Source organism: Musca vetustissima, unplaced genomic scaffold (assembly GCF_032173495.1).
Source record: "Musca vetustissima isolate MV318-11 ecotype Yass unplaced genomic scaffold, APGP_CSIRO_Mvet_v1 utg14942, whole genome shotgun sequence".
NCBI classification, from domain to species: domain Eukaryota; kingdom Metazoa; phylum Arthropoda; class Insecta; order Diptera; family Muscidae; genus Musca; species Musca vetustissima.
Window position 1 is genome coordinate 103,079 of NW_026882070.1, and position 17,821 is coordinate 120,899.

The 17,821-nt window shown below is 37.8% G+C and overlaps 2 protein-coding genes across 2 annotated transcripts; one reads left to right on the forward strand and one right to left on the reverse strand.

Moving 5' to 3' along the window:
* Nucleotides 1-763: 763 nt before the first annotated feature.
* LOC133328231 (peroxisomal membrane protein PEX13) lies at nucleotides 764-5,466 on the reverse strand. The gene is given in 4 exon segments (XM_061536778.1): nucleotides 764-1,281; nucleotides 4,513-4,739; nucleotides 4,798-5,273; nucleotides 5,275-5,466. Coding segments are annotated over 4 exon segments (1,404 nt in total). The 5' UTR covers nucleotides 5,458-5,466.
* Nucleotides 5,467-8,316: 2,850 nt separating this feature from the next.
* On the forward strand, nucleotides 8,317-12,273 carry LOC133328232 (WD repeat-containing protein CG11141). Its single transcript, XM_061536780.1, has 5 exons — nucleotides 8,317-8,532; nucleotides 8,666-8,950; nucleotides 9,015-9,672; nucleotides 11,050-11,542; nucleotides 11,616-12,273. Exons 1-5 carry the CDS (start codon nucleotides 8,317-8,319, stop codon nucleotides 12,271-12,273), a joined length of 2,310 nt encoding a protein of 769 aa, XP_061392764.1.
* The last annotated feature ends 5,548 nt before the right edge of the window (nucleotides 12,274-17,821 follow it).

Genomic DNA, 17,821 nt, shown 5'->3' on the forward strand with positions numbered 1-17,821 from the left:
TCCGGGTATAGCAATGTTCTCAATTCGTATCCAAAGCGCAGTGTCCATGGAATGCTAAATAGAGGTCCCGTAGATTTATTTATAATCAATGACCGAGCTGATCCCGATGGGTGCATTAATGAAGTTCATTGGTTGTCAGTCGATCGACATCTAAAGACCACTTTCCGACTGACGAAGTTGATCGTTGGAATCTATCTACGAATAGATATCTTATATTTTCCCTTTGATATGTCCTCTTCAGAAAACCGATATACCCCACATCAAAAAGGAAAATGTTCATTTATTAATATTAAGAATTATTTATTATTATTATTTTATAGATCTATGATTAAAAAAATCCTTTACACAATAACTTCACTTCACCTAGTTTCACTTAGTTTCCTTACTTACACATAAAAAAATATTAAATAGTTTCATTTAGAAAAAATAAGCTTAAACAAAGATAATACAAAACATATATAATTATTCTCAAACTATCGTGTACATTGAAAATCTCGTAAAAATTTACATCAGTACCGACATCATACATACATAATGGAAAATAAAAAAAATCAACAAATAAGAAAAAAAAAACATTTGCAAAATAGTTATAACAATAAAATTCAATGCTTAAATTATGGTATTGCTATATAATCTATTTGGGATTTTTGTAGTTTGTATTTAGAATGTAGGTGTATATATGTATATTTGCTTTGTAATTTATTTAAAACCTGAATATTGTATTTGCCCATTTACTTCGTTGAGACATTTTTTTTGGATGTAATTAAAAAGCATTTTGCAGGGCAACATCAGCTGTTTGGGGAGGTCCCACTGGCTGGGGTGCAATTTCAAAATCATAATCATCAACTAAGGCCGCTGAGTTGTTGCTGGTGGCAGGCGGTGATGGAAAGGCATTGGGTGATAGATTCATTAATTGCGGTTGTGTTGTAGCAGCTTCTAAATTGTTGTGATTTGTTGTTGGCATTTCGGGAATTTGTGGTTGTGGCATTGATGCCATCTCTTGTTGTGGGGGTTGTACATCCAGTACGGGTTTCGTTAATTGTTCCTGACGCATTTGTTGCGGTGATTTGACATAGTTAATTGGTATAATTCCCGCATTTTGTCCATCTGTTGTGGCCATGGCCCAACCGGTATTTAGCAGACCCAATGTATTTTGTATTTCTTTGGGAGCAATTCTTACACGCTGACCACTGCATATATTTAGCTCAGAAGAATTTCTAGCCAAGAAATCGTAGAGAGCTACAGATTCTATGGGTTGTATCCATTTGCTGGGATTGCGGGCTGCAAGAAAAGGAAGAAAAGAAATACATTTATTAATAATCTGTAATGGGAAGAAATATACTTGGGTTTGGGCCAGCCAAACGAAAACTTATGGGGGACCTAGGTTAAAAATTATATATTAGAAAGTAATGACCGAGTGAGTGCCTTGATCGATGTGTTTCTGGTCCCTAAACCTAGAGGACTTCATAGTACGAAATGCATACGAATGAAGACTCGTTGTTCTTGTAACATGTTGGCTGTTGGTGAAAGTTCTTTCCTGAAAATATTGATAGAAAACGGAATTCAGATTGGAAGAAGGTAGCTGGAGAAACTGTGCAACCTCTATTGGTTTTAGCCATAAGTCTATAGGCAATAGACTTGTAGGCTCGGACGAACAATTGAACAGATGGAATGTATGTTGTGAGGGCTTTGGTGGCAGCAGTTGTGCCAGATTCGAACGGCTTAGCCTAGGAAGAAGCATCTCACTCTCCTAAATAGCAGGAGGATGTTGGAGTAGGACTTTGTTGCATCTATAGCCATTTATGGCTTCGGAGACCGACAGTTGATGCACGGATTTCATCACATTCGCTGTCAACAATCTGTTAACGTCCGATGGAATGACGTCTTGGATGTCATCACGATAGCGCCTGAAGGTCTGGCGGATGTGTCGCCGTTGTGAATCTGCCATCACAGTGTGATGGTTGGGATGACTCGGCAGATAGCATGCCAGCAGGGACTGTTTAGTCAACAATACAGTATGCTGGGATGTTCTCAGTAGCCTTTCCTTTGCCTTTTGACTCGGCCTAGGCTGGTAACTGGTCGAAGATTTCCCTACTCTGCTCCTCTAAACTATCGTGGATAAGGGCCCCGTGTATGTCGTTTCCTCCCAGAACTACAGTCCTATCAGCCATAGACTGATTTGCATCAGACTTGACTTGCTCGTTTACCAATTGAATTGCCTATTCGTCAAAGTTATTCGGGTTTGAAATTGATGCGCTTGTAGCAGATATGCAGGTGCAGGTGCCAAGGCATCCACAACCCAGAGCAGCCGGATCACAATCGCTTGATCTCGACGACACGTGGCCCCGAAGATCCCCCAGGTTTCCACGAAGTGCAGAGAAAAGTTGACGTAGGTCTGTTTCACCCCATGCACCCCATGGACACCCCTTTTCCTTACGCCACTCGTGAAGACGCACCTAGTAGGAGATTGGCAACTCCCCTAGGAAGTGAAAAGTGACCCTGTAGACTTTGCAGTGGATCATTTTAGATTGCGCTCCCGGAAAAAGTTGTTGATGGTGGTTAAGTAGTAGGAAATTTTTGCACTTACGTCATCAGTGTTAACGTCGGACGAAATAATCGTACTGTTATCGGCATACGACACCACTAAAACATCTGGTGGAGTAACGGGGAGTTTCGCAAGATATATGTTGAACAAAATGGGATATAGGACACCGCGCCTTGCGGTACTTCCATTTTGATCTTGCCATATTTGCGGTAATTTCTTGCAAAGCCGTTGTTGTGCTTCATGTTTGCCTGAACCCATTTTGGTTGGTAGCAATTACGAAATGCGGTTTCAGAGACTGAAGCAATAGGGACTCTAAAACCTTGGTTACTGGTGAAAGAAGAGAAATCGGACGGTTGGAATCCCCTATTAGTTGTGGATTTATCTGGTCTTAGAATTGGAACAATCCGGGCAACTCGAGAACTTTGGTCAGTTAACCCAGCCCTATTGCACCAAGCTTCTTTAACATGAATATGCCCAATATGGACCAAAGAATGATGGACCGTATCAAACGCCTTGGCTAAGGCTGCCACAATGGTCCGTTCAGGTGGTCGTCGCTGATTGAAGCCATTCGCAATCTTGGAAGTAATTTCTTGCAAAGCCGTTGTTGTGCTATATGTTTCCCTGAAACCGTGTTGGTGGGTAGCAAGAACGAAATGTTGGTTCAGAGACATAAGTAATTGGGACTCTAAAACCTTGGCTGCTGGTGAAAGAAGAGAAATCGGGTGGTAGGATTCCCCATTAGTAGGGGATTAATTTGGTTTTAGAATTGCATTAATCCGTGCAACATTTTAAATTATCCGGAATTACCAACTGTGACATCGATAACTCGAGAACTTTGGTCAGATAACCCAGCACTAAGCTTATTTTATATGAACATGGATATGCCGTCTGGACCAAGGGCTTTGGATGGCTTAGATTTGGAGATAATTGTCTCTACCTCGCTGGATGCTTGGTCCAGTTCTGGGAAGATGCATGGTCAATGAATTGGAGGTTATTGAAGGAATTAGCAGGGAGATTTTTATTTCTTTTGGAACCAGATAGACTCTTAATTGTAGATTTTTTTTCTTGCTGAAAAACGGACGAAACTGTCCGAGGGTTAAAATGAAAATTGTTTTTTTTTTTTCTAAACTCTATGCCTTTATATGATTTTAAGTACAAAATTTTAGATTTGTATTCCGAAAAAAAAATTTTTTGACACTGACTAGAACTAGGACTAGAACATCTATTTCAGCGCTTAGCTGTGGGATTCTGTCGTCAGCGGGGCTATCGGCACGAAGTTGGTCGCGTTGCTTTTGACAATCTATATGTCTTGGATAGATATTTGTTTTTCTTGTGGAACCAGATAGACTCTAATTGTAGACCATAGCTGTTTGGAATTTATATTTCAGTGGTTAAGGTATTCTAACCATTTAGAGCGCCTATGCTCAAGGGCCAGAGCATCAATTTCAGCACTTAGCTGCGGGATTCTGTCGTTAGAGGGGCTTTCGGTACGTAGCCAGTCGCGTTGCTGTGCCAATATAGATGCCCTGGATGGATAGTTTGGTATCATTAGAGGAATTCTGCCCGCAGGAATGAAGCGTTTTGCCGCTTTGGCTTCCTATCAAGGAAGCCTTTTATACGCTTTAGTCTTTTAAGAGAACGTCATAGTACCAAATGGATACATTTTAAAAATATATTTCCCTCTACTTCGGCTCACTGTATCTATTTGATTAGCTCTCTTACAAAGTCCATAATGACTGGAATATTGTCATACAACGATATTTGTTTTTGGTAGAAACAAATTATTGAAATGTTTTGCATTATGTTTCGCACACACACGTACACCTACTGGACACTAGTGTGTATGTGTGTGCTATACCATTTCCTATCTAATCTCTTAATCTGTTTTAAATACTCGTATACAAGCATCACTGATAAGTATAAATAAAAAAAATTACTACCCCCTCTTGCATCGTGTACAGACTTACCTTCTTCTTGAGCTGTCTGCGATACTGTTCCCAACAATTTCATTATTAAATATGGCGCTGTGAAAATGAAACTCAAAAATGCCACCACTGGCCAGGGCGATTGTCCTTTACGTGGCAATTTAGGTGCACCCTGCTGGGCTGAGGTTTCATTTAGGGCTTCGGCAAAAGCTTTTTTAAACGATTCCGATGAGGGATCAATATTGGACAAACGTAGCCAATAGAGCAGCCTAAAAAAGAAAAACATTTTTTGTAAAAATTTCCCATTTTTTTCTCAAGGATACTCACTTTCTGTACAGCCATGTTATGCCACGGAACAGTGCAAATGTATGCCAAAATTGTGAGAAAACACCACGCAAACGGCCAAAATTGGCAGCCACTCCTAGTATGGCACGAAAACTGCTGGTCAGGGCAAAAAATGTTGAATCCAACATGGAAGCAATGTTGCCAATGGCCATAACCAATGATTCGATGCTTTGGAAGGCGGGGCGTGAACTGGCCTCTGCTAATTGTATGAAACGGGCCTCCGGATCCATGGGATTCATGCCACCACCATAACGATTGAAGCCTCCGTAACCACCACCAAATCCACCATAACCTCCATAGCCACTGCCATAACTACCATAACCGCCATAGCCACCCATACCACCGAAACTACTTCCAAAGCCATAACCTCCGCTGCCATATCCACCCACTCCATAACCACTTGCATATCCACCACCAGCAGCACCAAATGCCGATGGTGCTACCGGCAGTGGTGGTGGTGCCGCCGCCGCTCCCTAATGATCTGACATTACCAGCCGGGGTCCTCAATGTCAAATTGCCACCACTGTTGTTGTTGATCATACTATTGCCACCAACACCACCCAGACCCGTTGGGGGTATTAGATTCGTCTCCGATATAACGGGACTGCGAAAATTACTTGCTGTGGCAGCACTTTCACTCATAGCGGCAGGTCGTTGCTACGTTCGCTCGTTCTTGCTCGATTGACTAAAGTCACTACTGAAGTAGTAATAATGAAATAGTGTATGAACTTTGTTCTACGGACGACGTCTGAGATCAGTGTGTGTTACCAGAGGACGGGAGGGGTGTAATTATTTGTTGTTCGTATAGATTGCTGGTTATTTCCTATAGCTTTTGAGACAAAGACATTTTTATAATGAAGATTAGTAACTATTTATACAAAATTCAATGAAATATATTGAATTTAACTAAATATTTATTTCTTTATTTTATCAACTTACCACTAACTTTTTGAAAACTAAAGATTGAATTGAAAAACGTTCCAGCTGCTAACGAATGGGAGGAGAAGACAAAATGACCGATAAAGATGAACTTACAGTGGATAACCGAACATTTACGAATGAGGTGGAATGGAGACTAAAAGAGAAACTGTATTGTTTACGAATGAGGCAGTTCAAAAAGGTTGACTGTTCACCAAATGGGACTGTGTAAACATAGTAGGGACATGACAATCGATATTCAGTGTTAACATTTCTATGTGAATGCTTTATATTTCTATGGATTAAATAACGCAATGTTGGGCTTTAAAAGCTGCAATACAGTAATATACTGTCCTGATTACAATTATTTTTTCAAAATACTCTATTATGTCAAATCAAAATATATGTGTGTTTATTTACTCAATCAAATAAATGCAAATTTGATTCAGATATACCATTTAATGCAGCTTGACCATTTAATGCGGCTGGAAAAATTGTGTATTCACTACAGACGACTTAAACAAAGCTGGTCTATTCCCGTATTGCAAGAATCTACTAGTTTTTACTATTTTCTTCGATATCATACAGGAAAATTTGTTATCGGAGTAAAATGTAGTAGATTCTTGCAGTACGGGAACAGACATAGCATTTCTAACCAGATTAACACTGTGGTTATTTAGCTCCATCTTGAGAAATTAATCAATCACTTCTATAATTGTGATTCTGGCTGTCATAAACTAAGGTATACAAAATTCGGACTATGAAGCACACACGCATTACCTTGCCTTCCTTTGCAGTGGAGGATGATGTTAGGATCCTCTCAACACACCGAGATCCCTTGAAGGGAGCTAAATGATCAGAAGTCCCAGCCATCATCGCCCTGTTTGTTTTTAGGCTATTCACAGTCTTCTCATCGTCTAGAAACTTCATTACACGTCGGGGAAATGGAGATTTTGATCATCGCCAGTGATTGCATACTCTTTCATCATCGTGGAGGACTCACCTTGATTTGGACGAGTCACTAGGATAGTCAGTGGTATTCATAGCGTCTTTCTCGTCTGTCAAGCATGAATCATCCCAGAGTTGAGCCGGGATTCTCTCCTGACTAAGGCGGAAAGAGCTGGTTCCTTCTATAAGATTAAGACGTCGTCGAGAATGATTGGGGTTGAAAAAATATAGTAGTTGTCCGGTACATAAGCATTGGTCGTCATCGTTTGTGGAGGTTGATGCTTCAACCACAATATACTGATTGGCATCTGACAGAAAAAAAATAAAACAAGGATTTCTAATGATGATGATCCACACTCATTTAGTCATTTAGACACGTCCGGTAGAAGAAACTTAATCATAGTCCCCTTAAAATCTATTGAGACGTTAATTACGCCCTGGACACGTGAACTTGAGACTGGTCTAGTCAATGACCAAAGAATTCCGACAGTGCAACATCCCATAATATTGATAGTTGTATTTGATAATCTGCTTAACTTCACTAATCACGCTGCGTATATAAAAGGTCCTGAAATCTGTATCAGGTACCTAATGCGGAAAGGCTAAAGAGACTGCCGTCATGATGTACAAAGCCAACAGTCGCTCCATATTGAGCTATACTGGCCCCGTTTGGACTTCAATACTAACCGACAACCAATGGCGTAACCCTCAAATGATCCGAAACAGTGTTCTTATATATCTACCGGATGTGTCATCGAGTGTGCATCATCTTCATGAGACAAGGATGCTGTCAGTACAGCTATACAATGTTTTGCTTGCTCAGTTCTCTCTGGCATGCCATCTGCCAAGTCACCTCAACCAACGACACATCTGGAAAGACATCAGATCCAAGACGTCATACCATCCGACCACAAAAGTTTGTCAATAGCAGTACGTCTGAAACAACTGCACACTGAAGCGTCGAGCCAAGCCGACGAGGACGGATATTGCATAGAGTCCTTAATGAACATTCTCCAGCAATCAATGACTGCGAAAAACTACTTTCCAGATTCTTTATAAATTAACATTTCATACAGAGTCAACTTAACAGGACAGGCCTAAATCCTCGTATATGTTTCCCCCTTTAGGCCAATGGAAGTGACTCGATTCCTGCGGCTACCAAAATAATTACTTCCAGCACACTATATCAGCGCCCAAAGTATAACAGCACTGCTCATGACACAAATCAATTTTCTTGATCAGCTAGATCAAGATCTGTGTTAGACCAGTGGAAGCGACTCGATATAAAGAATTAAAAGTTCGGCCGGCCAAAATTAACCAAACTTTTATTGATTTTCTATTAAAATTGCTCGGAAACACAGCTTATAACTGTCTGTTCTCCAACTGCACACATTTCTAATTAGACATTCCTATTATATCCAATTGCAATTAATGGAGACATCCATTCACTTGTCACTTGCCTATATACCAAAAGAAAGAAGAAGCAGAATGATTGCACTATTGTGAATGACTACTTTTTCTTGTGTTGACAAACAAACGGAAGACAGACTTTGTGCAAATTGAGTAGCTCTTGGTGAAAAAAAACAAATCCTTCCATTTAACTCCTCCTACACACCGGATTCCTGCAAAAGGCCAATGAATTCCAAAGAACTTTACACGATACGTGAATGGGCACCCTTAACCGATGTTTTCGATCGTATACCAACACGCATCAGTCGTGGTCTATTTCCGGCTGATTTAAATATCACTTGTGTCGATGCTATTGAGGAATTTATAGCGTTGGGCAGCGATGCCGGTATTATATTTTGGTATAACCGCGATTCCGGGCAAATACAGAAACTGAAATCGGAAGTAAGTTGTGTGTGGATGTAATTTTTAAGGAGAGCCTTTCTCCTCCTTATATGACTCACAGCTGTTATGTTGTGTCTTGAGGGTGTTTTGTTGTTGTTGGTTTCCTTCTAAAAATTTTATTACCTTTTTGTAGAATACCTCACGCATAACTTGCGTAAAAATTGTCAATTCCGTGGAATATATGGTTGCGGCGGGCAATAGCACCGGCCAGGTGAGTGTGTTTCAAATACAAAAGGAATTACCGGCCGATTTGAATTTGGTGGCACCCTGTACCAAGGCAAAGCCAATTGAGCGATATACCATACGAGACTTACATCAAAGTCCCATCAGTTGTTGTGAATGGTCTAAGAATGGCATGAAATTGTACTCGGGAGATCGTAATGGTGTGGTTGTGTTGACAGAATTGGATTATCAGACGGTATGTGATGGAAATATATGGAAAAATGTCACTATTATTATTTGTTTTTTCTTTTTTATTCCAGCATATTAGTAAATCGGTGGAGATCCTCAACGAAGCCTATGAAATTGTCCAGTTAAGTGTTCATTTGGGGCACCTTTTGGTATCCACTCTATATCGTTCCATTGTGTGTTCCAAGGATGAAAGTGGCAATTGGGTGGTTAAACAAATTGGTAAAAAAGATCGCAAACAATTGGTCGATTGTGGTGGCACATTTTTCAAAAAGTCATCCGGAAGAAAACCCCGACTAATATGTGGTCGACCGAATTTACGTTTTTGGTTGGCGGACGTCGATGGAAATGTAGAAAAAACATTACTATTTCGTGAAGCGGTGGCACTGAGCCCAACCTGGGAAATACCTATATTAAATCCGAAATGTTCAATGTTGCTAAATCGGACGTTAGGAAATACGCAAACGCTGCCTGCAGATGACGCCACTGCCATTGGTGATAGTAAGAATTTTCGTAACATATATTCGTATGGTGGTCAGGATTCACTGATTGTTACCCATGATGAACGTACATTGTATATTTTAAATTTGGATCGTCTCAAAGTGGAGGCGGTGGCCAGGGGATTTCGCAAAATCATTGATTTTTGTGTCTGCAATAAGGAGATATTTGTTTTGGAAGGTGAACGGTCACTTTTGCGTTTGGCCCCAATGCCCGAGAAGCCAAATAAAATAGGTAAGGAATTTGCAACAAAATTTAAGGTTATGTTCCGGTACAGACTGATTTTCAAATTTTTATCAAATGTAGCCCTAAGGTCCCTGATAGCTTACCTTGAAGGTGTTGAAGTGCTAACAACGGCAACTGGTCCCCTTCATACCAAAAAATTCCAAAATACAAAAAAATTTGGGAAACCGTTACCCTATGGGAACCCAAAATACCAATTTAAATTTAATTCGATTGAAAAACATGCAAAAAAATCGCAAAATATCGAATATTTGGGTGTACCTTTATATGGGGGCTATCCTATAAATTGGGCCAATGTTGATGATTTTTGGTAGGAAGCTGTATTGCTCTATGTGAACCCAAAATATCAAATTACAGCTAATTCCCTAAAAAAATGTGTTCAAAATCCCAACGTGCTAAAAATCTCTAATATACCGAATATTTGGGGGCTATAAAAAAAGTGGGCCAAATTTTATAATTTTTTGTAGAAAGATGAATTACCCCATGTAAACCCAAAATACTTCCAGGTAATTTGGATGAAAACCGTCTCCAAACTAGACAAAAAATCGAAATTTTGGAGGTAGGTTTATATGGGGGCTATCCTAGAAAAGGGTTCAATCTTGATAATTTTTGGAAGGAATATGTACTACCATATGAGAACCCAAATTACCCAATTTCAGCTAATTCGGTTGAAAAACCGGCTCCAAACTTGCCAAAATATTGAAATTTAGGAGGTAGGGTTATATGAGGGCTACCCTAGAAAAGGGTTCAATCTTGATCATATCAGCTAATTCGGTTGAAAAACCGGCTCCAAACTCGCCAAAATATTGAAATTTAGGAGGTAGGGTTATATGAGGGCTACCCTAGAAAAGGGTTCAATCTTGATCATATTTGGTAGGAAGATGTATTTCCCTATGAGAATCCAAATTCCAGCTAATTCGGTTGAAAAAACTTGCTTAAAATCATCAAAATATCGAAATTTGGAAGGTGGGATAATATGGGGGCTACCCTAGAAAAGGGTTCAATCATGATCATTTTTGATAGGAAGATGTATTGCTCTATGAGAATGCAAAATACCAAATTACATTTATTTCGGATGAAAAACAAATCAAAAAGTCCCAAATTATCGAATATTTGGGTTACCGTTACAAGGAGTTTATATCAAAAAGAGGACCCATATATCCCAATACCTAACATCCTAGGATTAAAAGCACTGTATGTGCAAAATTTCAACGCTCTATCTTAAATATTGCAACCTCTATCGTGGTGTCTCCAAATAATTCTATAGTAGGCCCGATCCTCCACCGGGCCTTTAATTTGCCTTAAGCCGGAAATTTTAATATCCTTCCTAGAAATATTTTTTCTATAATTTCCATTATTTTCTTTCAGCCAAAATAATTTACAACCCCTCAATGCCACCGCCGGTTCCTGTTATGGGCTCTTCCATATGTGGTACATTTGAGGCGCCCGTCGAATATGAACCCGAAGAGCAGCCAATTTTAAATGCCGAAGAATGTTTTGAATTGCCACCAATAGAAACCTTAAATTTGAATATACCCATAGAACTGGCGGTGGAATCATCGAAGGCGGAACAAAATCGCCGCTTAGAAGTTTTTAAAGAAATTTCCGAAATGGATTTTGATGAGGCGATTCTACATCATAGTGGTATATCCCTTAAGCAGGACAGCAGTACAAACAAGAAACGACGTAAAAGTCGTGAGCGAGGAGGAGATACACAAAATGTGGCCACGGAGGGTATTGTGGAAATTGGTCACATCGTTGAGGCCGAACATCATGGTGGCAAATCAATGGAATACACAGCCGAGTCAACACAAATGGATGTGAGTTATTGTAATGATGCCAATAATGGTAATGGAGAAAGGTAATTGGCACCTAACCTAACATTTCAAAACCAAACATTTTTAACCCCCCTTTCCTCTCCCCTAATTTTCTAGCATCTCAACAATGACTTTAAATTTAAAGGAAGCATTTAATCAACATTTTCCCAACATTCTCAGCCCGACAACGCTAAAAGAAACCATTGCCGAAAAGGCAAAATCCTTGGCAGAAGAGCTAAATTTGCCGGAAGTTAAACTTGAACCCATTACCGATGAGGAGTTACGTATGTCGAAATATTTGGCCCAGCCACCGGCACCCCAACCACCTCTCGTCTCACCTTTAGAAACCATATATCCCACAGAAAGTCTATTCAAAAAAGATTCAAGTATCCAGACAACACCACATCAAAAAATCTACTATATTGAAGAGCAAACAATGGCGGGAGATTTTTCTAATGGCCAACCCATAGAAGATATTTGTCATACCTTACGAGCTACCAATTTAATTGAAAGTAATAATGATAATGGTGAAAAGGAGGAGGAGAAAGATAATAAGAAACATTTAGCTTTTGTTAATGCACAATTAAAAGAACCTGACGAGGAGGGGGAGGACGAGGGGCAGGAAGAGATTAAAAGTTTTCTATTAGATTTCAATAAGGTTAAGGATCCTTTGGCACCCTCGGCTGCTACTTGTGGCACAACTGCCGCCAGCACAAAATCTGAAAATGAATCATCAAATGGTTCCTCAAGTGAATGGGAATTTTTGGATAATTAAAAAAAAAGAACAGTGAAAGGAAATATTCCTGAAATATCTCACTAGCATATTAGGATTGGACAATTATGTTTTGAAAGTTATATTTTTTTGTTTTGTTATTTTCATACACTAAGACGCCGACGTATTTGTATACCCTTTTTTGTGAATAATGCCCAGTGAAAAAGAGATTGTGTGTGCACAAAGAAATGTGATATTGAAACCTGTTTTGAAAAAATCCTTTTACTCTACTGGAAACTGTAAGTTATTATAATTTGTAAATATTATTTATGTATTAAATTTGATGCCGTTCAAAATCCATGTCTACAAATGACGAAATAGAGAGCAATTAAAAAAGAATAGGGGAATAATGTGTTTGTAACCTTAATTGGAAATTTGAAATAGTGACCAAAGTTGTATTTAATCAGAGTTAAAAAAAATTAGATCGTTGGATAAACCAATCGGAACTATATACAAGTCATCTTCTTTTAAAGGAAGGAATGGATTTATTTTGCCACTTAACCCTACGATCCATAACCAGGTACCCGGGTACTTTTTTGACTTTAAAGTGCTGCTGTTCCTTTATTTTTGAAGACATCAACATGAAACTTCGGATCACCAGAGATTTCGACTTATTTTAACTTAGAGATTCAAATTTGGTTAAATATATTAACTAAAAATCGAGTTTTAATGACCGGATACCCGGGTACATTATCTTATAGTTAAAAAAAGAACTATTGTTTTATATTTATTTTGTTTCAAATTTGTTTATTCATATGTAAAAAATAACTGTAATTGTTCTTAGTTAAATTATTTATATTTCATTCATTGATATTAACTTATTTTTAATATTTGATGTCTTATATTGATTTACTGTTGAAACATGGAAACCATTTTGATATTATTTTGGTATATTGATCGCAAACAGGTTTCTTGCAAATATTGCAGACTTTTCTCGTATTTCTTCTCCTGTCTTCCAACAATGTTGAGTTTCAACTAAATCTCGCCAACTAAATCTCGTACTACTCTATCGCCAACGCGACCACTCTCTTATTGCCCGTGTATATTTGAAGATATGCATTTTTAGCATCGCATATCCACCATACCTTGATACCGTATTTCGCAGGCTTCAATGGGATGTACTGGGTAAATTTTGTTCTGTCGCGATACGCAAACAATTGTTCGTCGATTGTTATATTTTCTGTAGGCAAATTATAGCATTTCCTAAATATCTTGTATTGCAGCAGCTTTGTCTGCGCGCTGATTCTTGTTCTTACATCATCAAAACGTATACAACGAAATATCAGATGCGGTGTAATCCCATTGTTGTACGGAATAGAGGATGAGACAATTGCGTCCTAAAACCCCTTTTTATCTAAATAAAACTAATATTTGGAAGGCCTCTAGCTTTCTATAAAATAATCTGTAGGTTTTTTTTTTACTTTGTTCTTATCTTTTTCTATGTATTCTTATATCAATGATCTTAAAATTTGTACAAACATTTAAAACAGTGCCCTTATCTTTTGAATTTGTGTTGATATTCCTAGACTTCAATGAATTCTGGGTTACAAAATTTTCAAATTATTCCTCTGGAAAAGAGCCATCTGATGATTTTTGGTTGATTCCCTTAGATTTTCGTGTATCCCCTGCTTTGTCAGGTGATACATTTTCAGATAAAGCGCGCCTCCGCCGACATCGGATTTTCCAAATTGTTATTTATTGGCAAAATAATACGCCTGTTCGGTTTGAAAACAAAATTGAGAATCTTGACCTTTGCCAAGCATAATTAATGTACACTCTCTTGTGATAGAGTGAATGGTTGAGAACGTGACCCTGTGATCACCAGCAAGACGAATGATCCAATTTATCCCCACCATATTAGAGAGATATTAGAGTAAGAAAGGGCTTTCTTTCATATTTTTGTATGGAATCTAAAAATCACATTTTGAAAAAAATGTATCCAAATAGAACTTCTCTTTGGAAGGTCTTTAGCTTTTCTTCTCTTTCGATGGTCTCTAGCTTTCTATAAAATAGTCTGTCGATTTGTTACTTTGTTTATATATTCTTCTATGCATCCTTGTATCAATGATTCCGTGTCAAGCATAAGTGATGTACACCATCTTGGGCTACTTTGCGACCGCCAGCATGAAGAATGATCCAATTTATCGTCACCATATCAGAAACGGTAAGATAGGGCTTCCTTTCTTCTTTTTGGATAGAATCTAAAAATCCTATTTAAAAAAAAGTTTATCAATAAATAAATCTTCTCTTTGGAAGGTATCTAGCTTCTTTTCTCTTTCAAAGGTATCTAGCTTCCTATAAAATAATCTGTATATTGTTTTACTTTATATCTTCTTCTATGCATTCTAGTATCAATGATCCTAAATATTGTTTAGCCTGGCGCAATTATTTCTATAAAAGCATGACGAATGACGCCACCATATAAGATATCGTAAAAAAGGGCTTCCTTCCAAATAAAACTTCTCTTATCTTAAAATTTGTACAAATATCCAAATAAAACTTCTCTTTATAAGGTCTCTAGCTTCCTATAAAATAATTTGCAGATTGTTTTATTCTTCGTTTATATCTTCTATGCATTCTAGTATCAATGATCCTATTTTTTTTTTTTTTTTGCCTGAGTCATGTACATTTCTATAATGTAATGTACGCCATCTTGGGCTACAGTCGTATGTGACCTTGTGACACCAACAAAACAAATGATCCAATTTATAGCCACCATATCAGAAAAAATTGTGTATAGAATTAAAAATCCTCTTTATCAAAATAAAACATCATTTTGGAAGGTTTTTTATAAAATAATCTGCAGATTTTTTTATGTTTTCTATAAAAAATCTAAACTTCTATTAAAAAAGTGTATCCAAACAAAACTCCTCCTTGGAAGGCCTCTAGCTTTCTATAAAATAATGAGTTTTATTAAGTTTTTCTGACTAGAAGTTAAAATATATACAGTGGATCACTGATTAGTTTTAAGGGGTATACAAAGTACTGACCTATTCCCACATATGATATATATACACACATATTTTTATATAATTTTGTGATTTATTCTATACATTTTAAACGAACTGTGGTTTTTATTTTACAAATGCACATATATAAACTCATATACATACATATATTTACAAGAAATCGTAGGTATATATATTTTAAAACAATATTGTTTTGTAATTTAATCAAATACATGATTACTGGTACATTAAGCGTAATATGGTCCAGACTCCAGCACTTGTGAATAGCAGTTAAAAAAATATATTTCAATTTAAATTCAAATCATTTCCATGACAAAGAAAAATATTTACTTTATAATATTAAATTCTATTATTCTTACCCATAAGCTGACATTATGAATCCATAGGATTTCCAAACCCCCTGCCTCATCACGAGGAGTCGCCGTTTATTAAAAAACTCGATGTATTATAATTTCTTTAAGTATTATATATCATTCGCAAAATATATTTTAGCTATTCCATACCGATCTCCACCTACAACTACTTATTTCCATACTTATATATTGATTCATTGTTGATATTATATTTATAATTTTAATTAGCACTTAGATTCTAAGCATAAACCTACACACCTATTTTTTTGTATGTGCTTCTTTTTTTGTTTATTGTGCGGAAGAAATCCGAGACGAAGAAAAAAAAAACAGAACACCGAAAATATATACATACATAAATGTTCTATATATAAACTGATTCACATATATAATTACTGCATATCGCGCTTAACTGCTGCTTAGAATAAATAATAAAGAAAAAAATAATGAAACAAATAAATGCTTTTATTGTAAGAAAAAATATTGTTTTTCATTTTTCTGAATAAAATTTGGTTTAGAGTTAAGTGGCGTGTCACATAGAGAGCTATTAAGATGCCAAATATGAGCCGAAACTAAACCAATTGGTTATCTATAATTTCACAGAAATTCGTCGCATTGAGTCATCAATCTTACGTTAGGTTCTGATGATCCTCCCCCTTACTTCAACTTCAATTTCTTTTATATTGAGAAAGTTTGGTTTATTTCCCATATTAACGGGTATTATTAGATCGTCAGTATTTAGATTTGTGGTGTGAATTAGCACCGCTCAAAATCAGTAATTTGATGACGGTTTCTTTTGCTTTCTCACAGGTAGCTGCAGGCCAGCCTTTGATGGTGGAATCGAAAAATCTAACGAGAAATTTACAGGTAAATTTTTTCATTCCCATTTTTTAGTCCGTTTGCATTCGATGTCGACAACTGTGTGAACTCGAGCGAAAACTTCAATTTAGAGACTGGTGAGTAGAGTTATTTGGACAATCAATTACGTACAACTAGTCGTGGGATAGTAGTCCACATGCTGGACAGTTTTTAGGCATCGTGTCCTCGATTCATGCTCAATATAGATAGATACGGTTTTATCATGGCGATCATAGCTCTGCTAAGACTACTCCTTTTTAATTTTTTTCTGGCCTAATCTCTTGACGAAGGTTTCAATCTGTATGGTTGCGGCGAAAAATCGCAGTAGCCTCAGCTGGACTGTTGAATAGAAACATGTCATTTGGTTCTAGTCCACATTGTAGGCATGTGTTAGTTATCGTGCCCAATATGAATTGTGGAGGTTGGGACACTATCCTGATCTTAGTTGGAATAACATTATTCGTCTTTGTCTCAGCAGATGCTTCTCTTTTGCTCCCCGAGAATATCATTCATACAGTAGTGTTCTATGCATTTTAGACCTGCTGATAGGCCTGTTGATCTAGAGGTTCAAGCTTGTGATCATGAAGATATTTCTTATCCTTATTAATATGACCAACAGTTGTGACAGTTGTGATGTGACACCCTGCAGGGCTGGGCTGCGTTCTGGTAGTTCTAAATGTGCTTCACTTACATTCGCAAACCATACTGGCACCGCGTAACTATCTACTGACCAGTCTATTGCTCTATGGTCTGCTAAGGTTAGCGCCCTAAATGTTACCGTCCGGCGACATGAGAACCTTGTTCTTATTTCTCATTTTAACGCAATGGCACGCGCAGTCCAAGGTTCCTCGATTAGTGCGATGTGTCGAATCAAATGATATTATTAGATCAGTGGTGGGCATAACAAAATTGAGCGTAAGTGTGGGTGAGCGTAACTGAGAAATCATCATTAAAAACGACTGAAGAAAGGAGAAAAAAGAGAATGCGTGTTTAACCATCGACACTCTGTTACGAAAGCGTGTATGGCCGAGCATGTTTGTATTAGATAGTCGCCTTTGAAGTCGCGGCTTATTGACTAATGTTATCTTTCTTTTTGTTTATGTCGGCCTCTCACTTAGCTGTGACAGAAAATTTGTTCCATAAGCCGAGATTTTGTTCCATAAAAAGATTTCCAAGCGCGTCGGTCTTGTGCGCATCTCATCCAATTTGAAAGACCATTTTCCGAGATGTTGTCTTCTACTTGGCCTTTTCATCGGATTCGTGGCCTTCCACTTCTGTGTGAAGCATCATTTGGCTCGCTTTTATAGTGGGGGAATCACCATCCATTCTCACATCACGACCTAGCCAACGTAATCGATTCAGCTCGATACATCT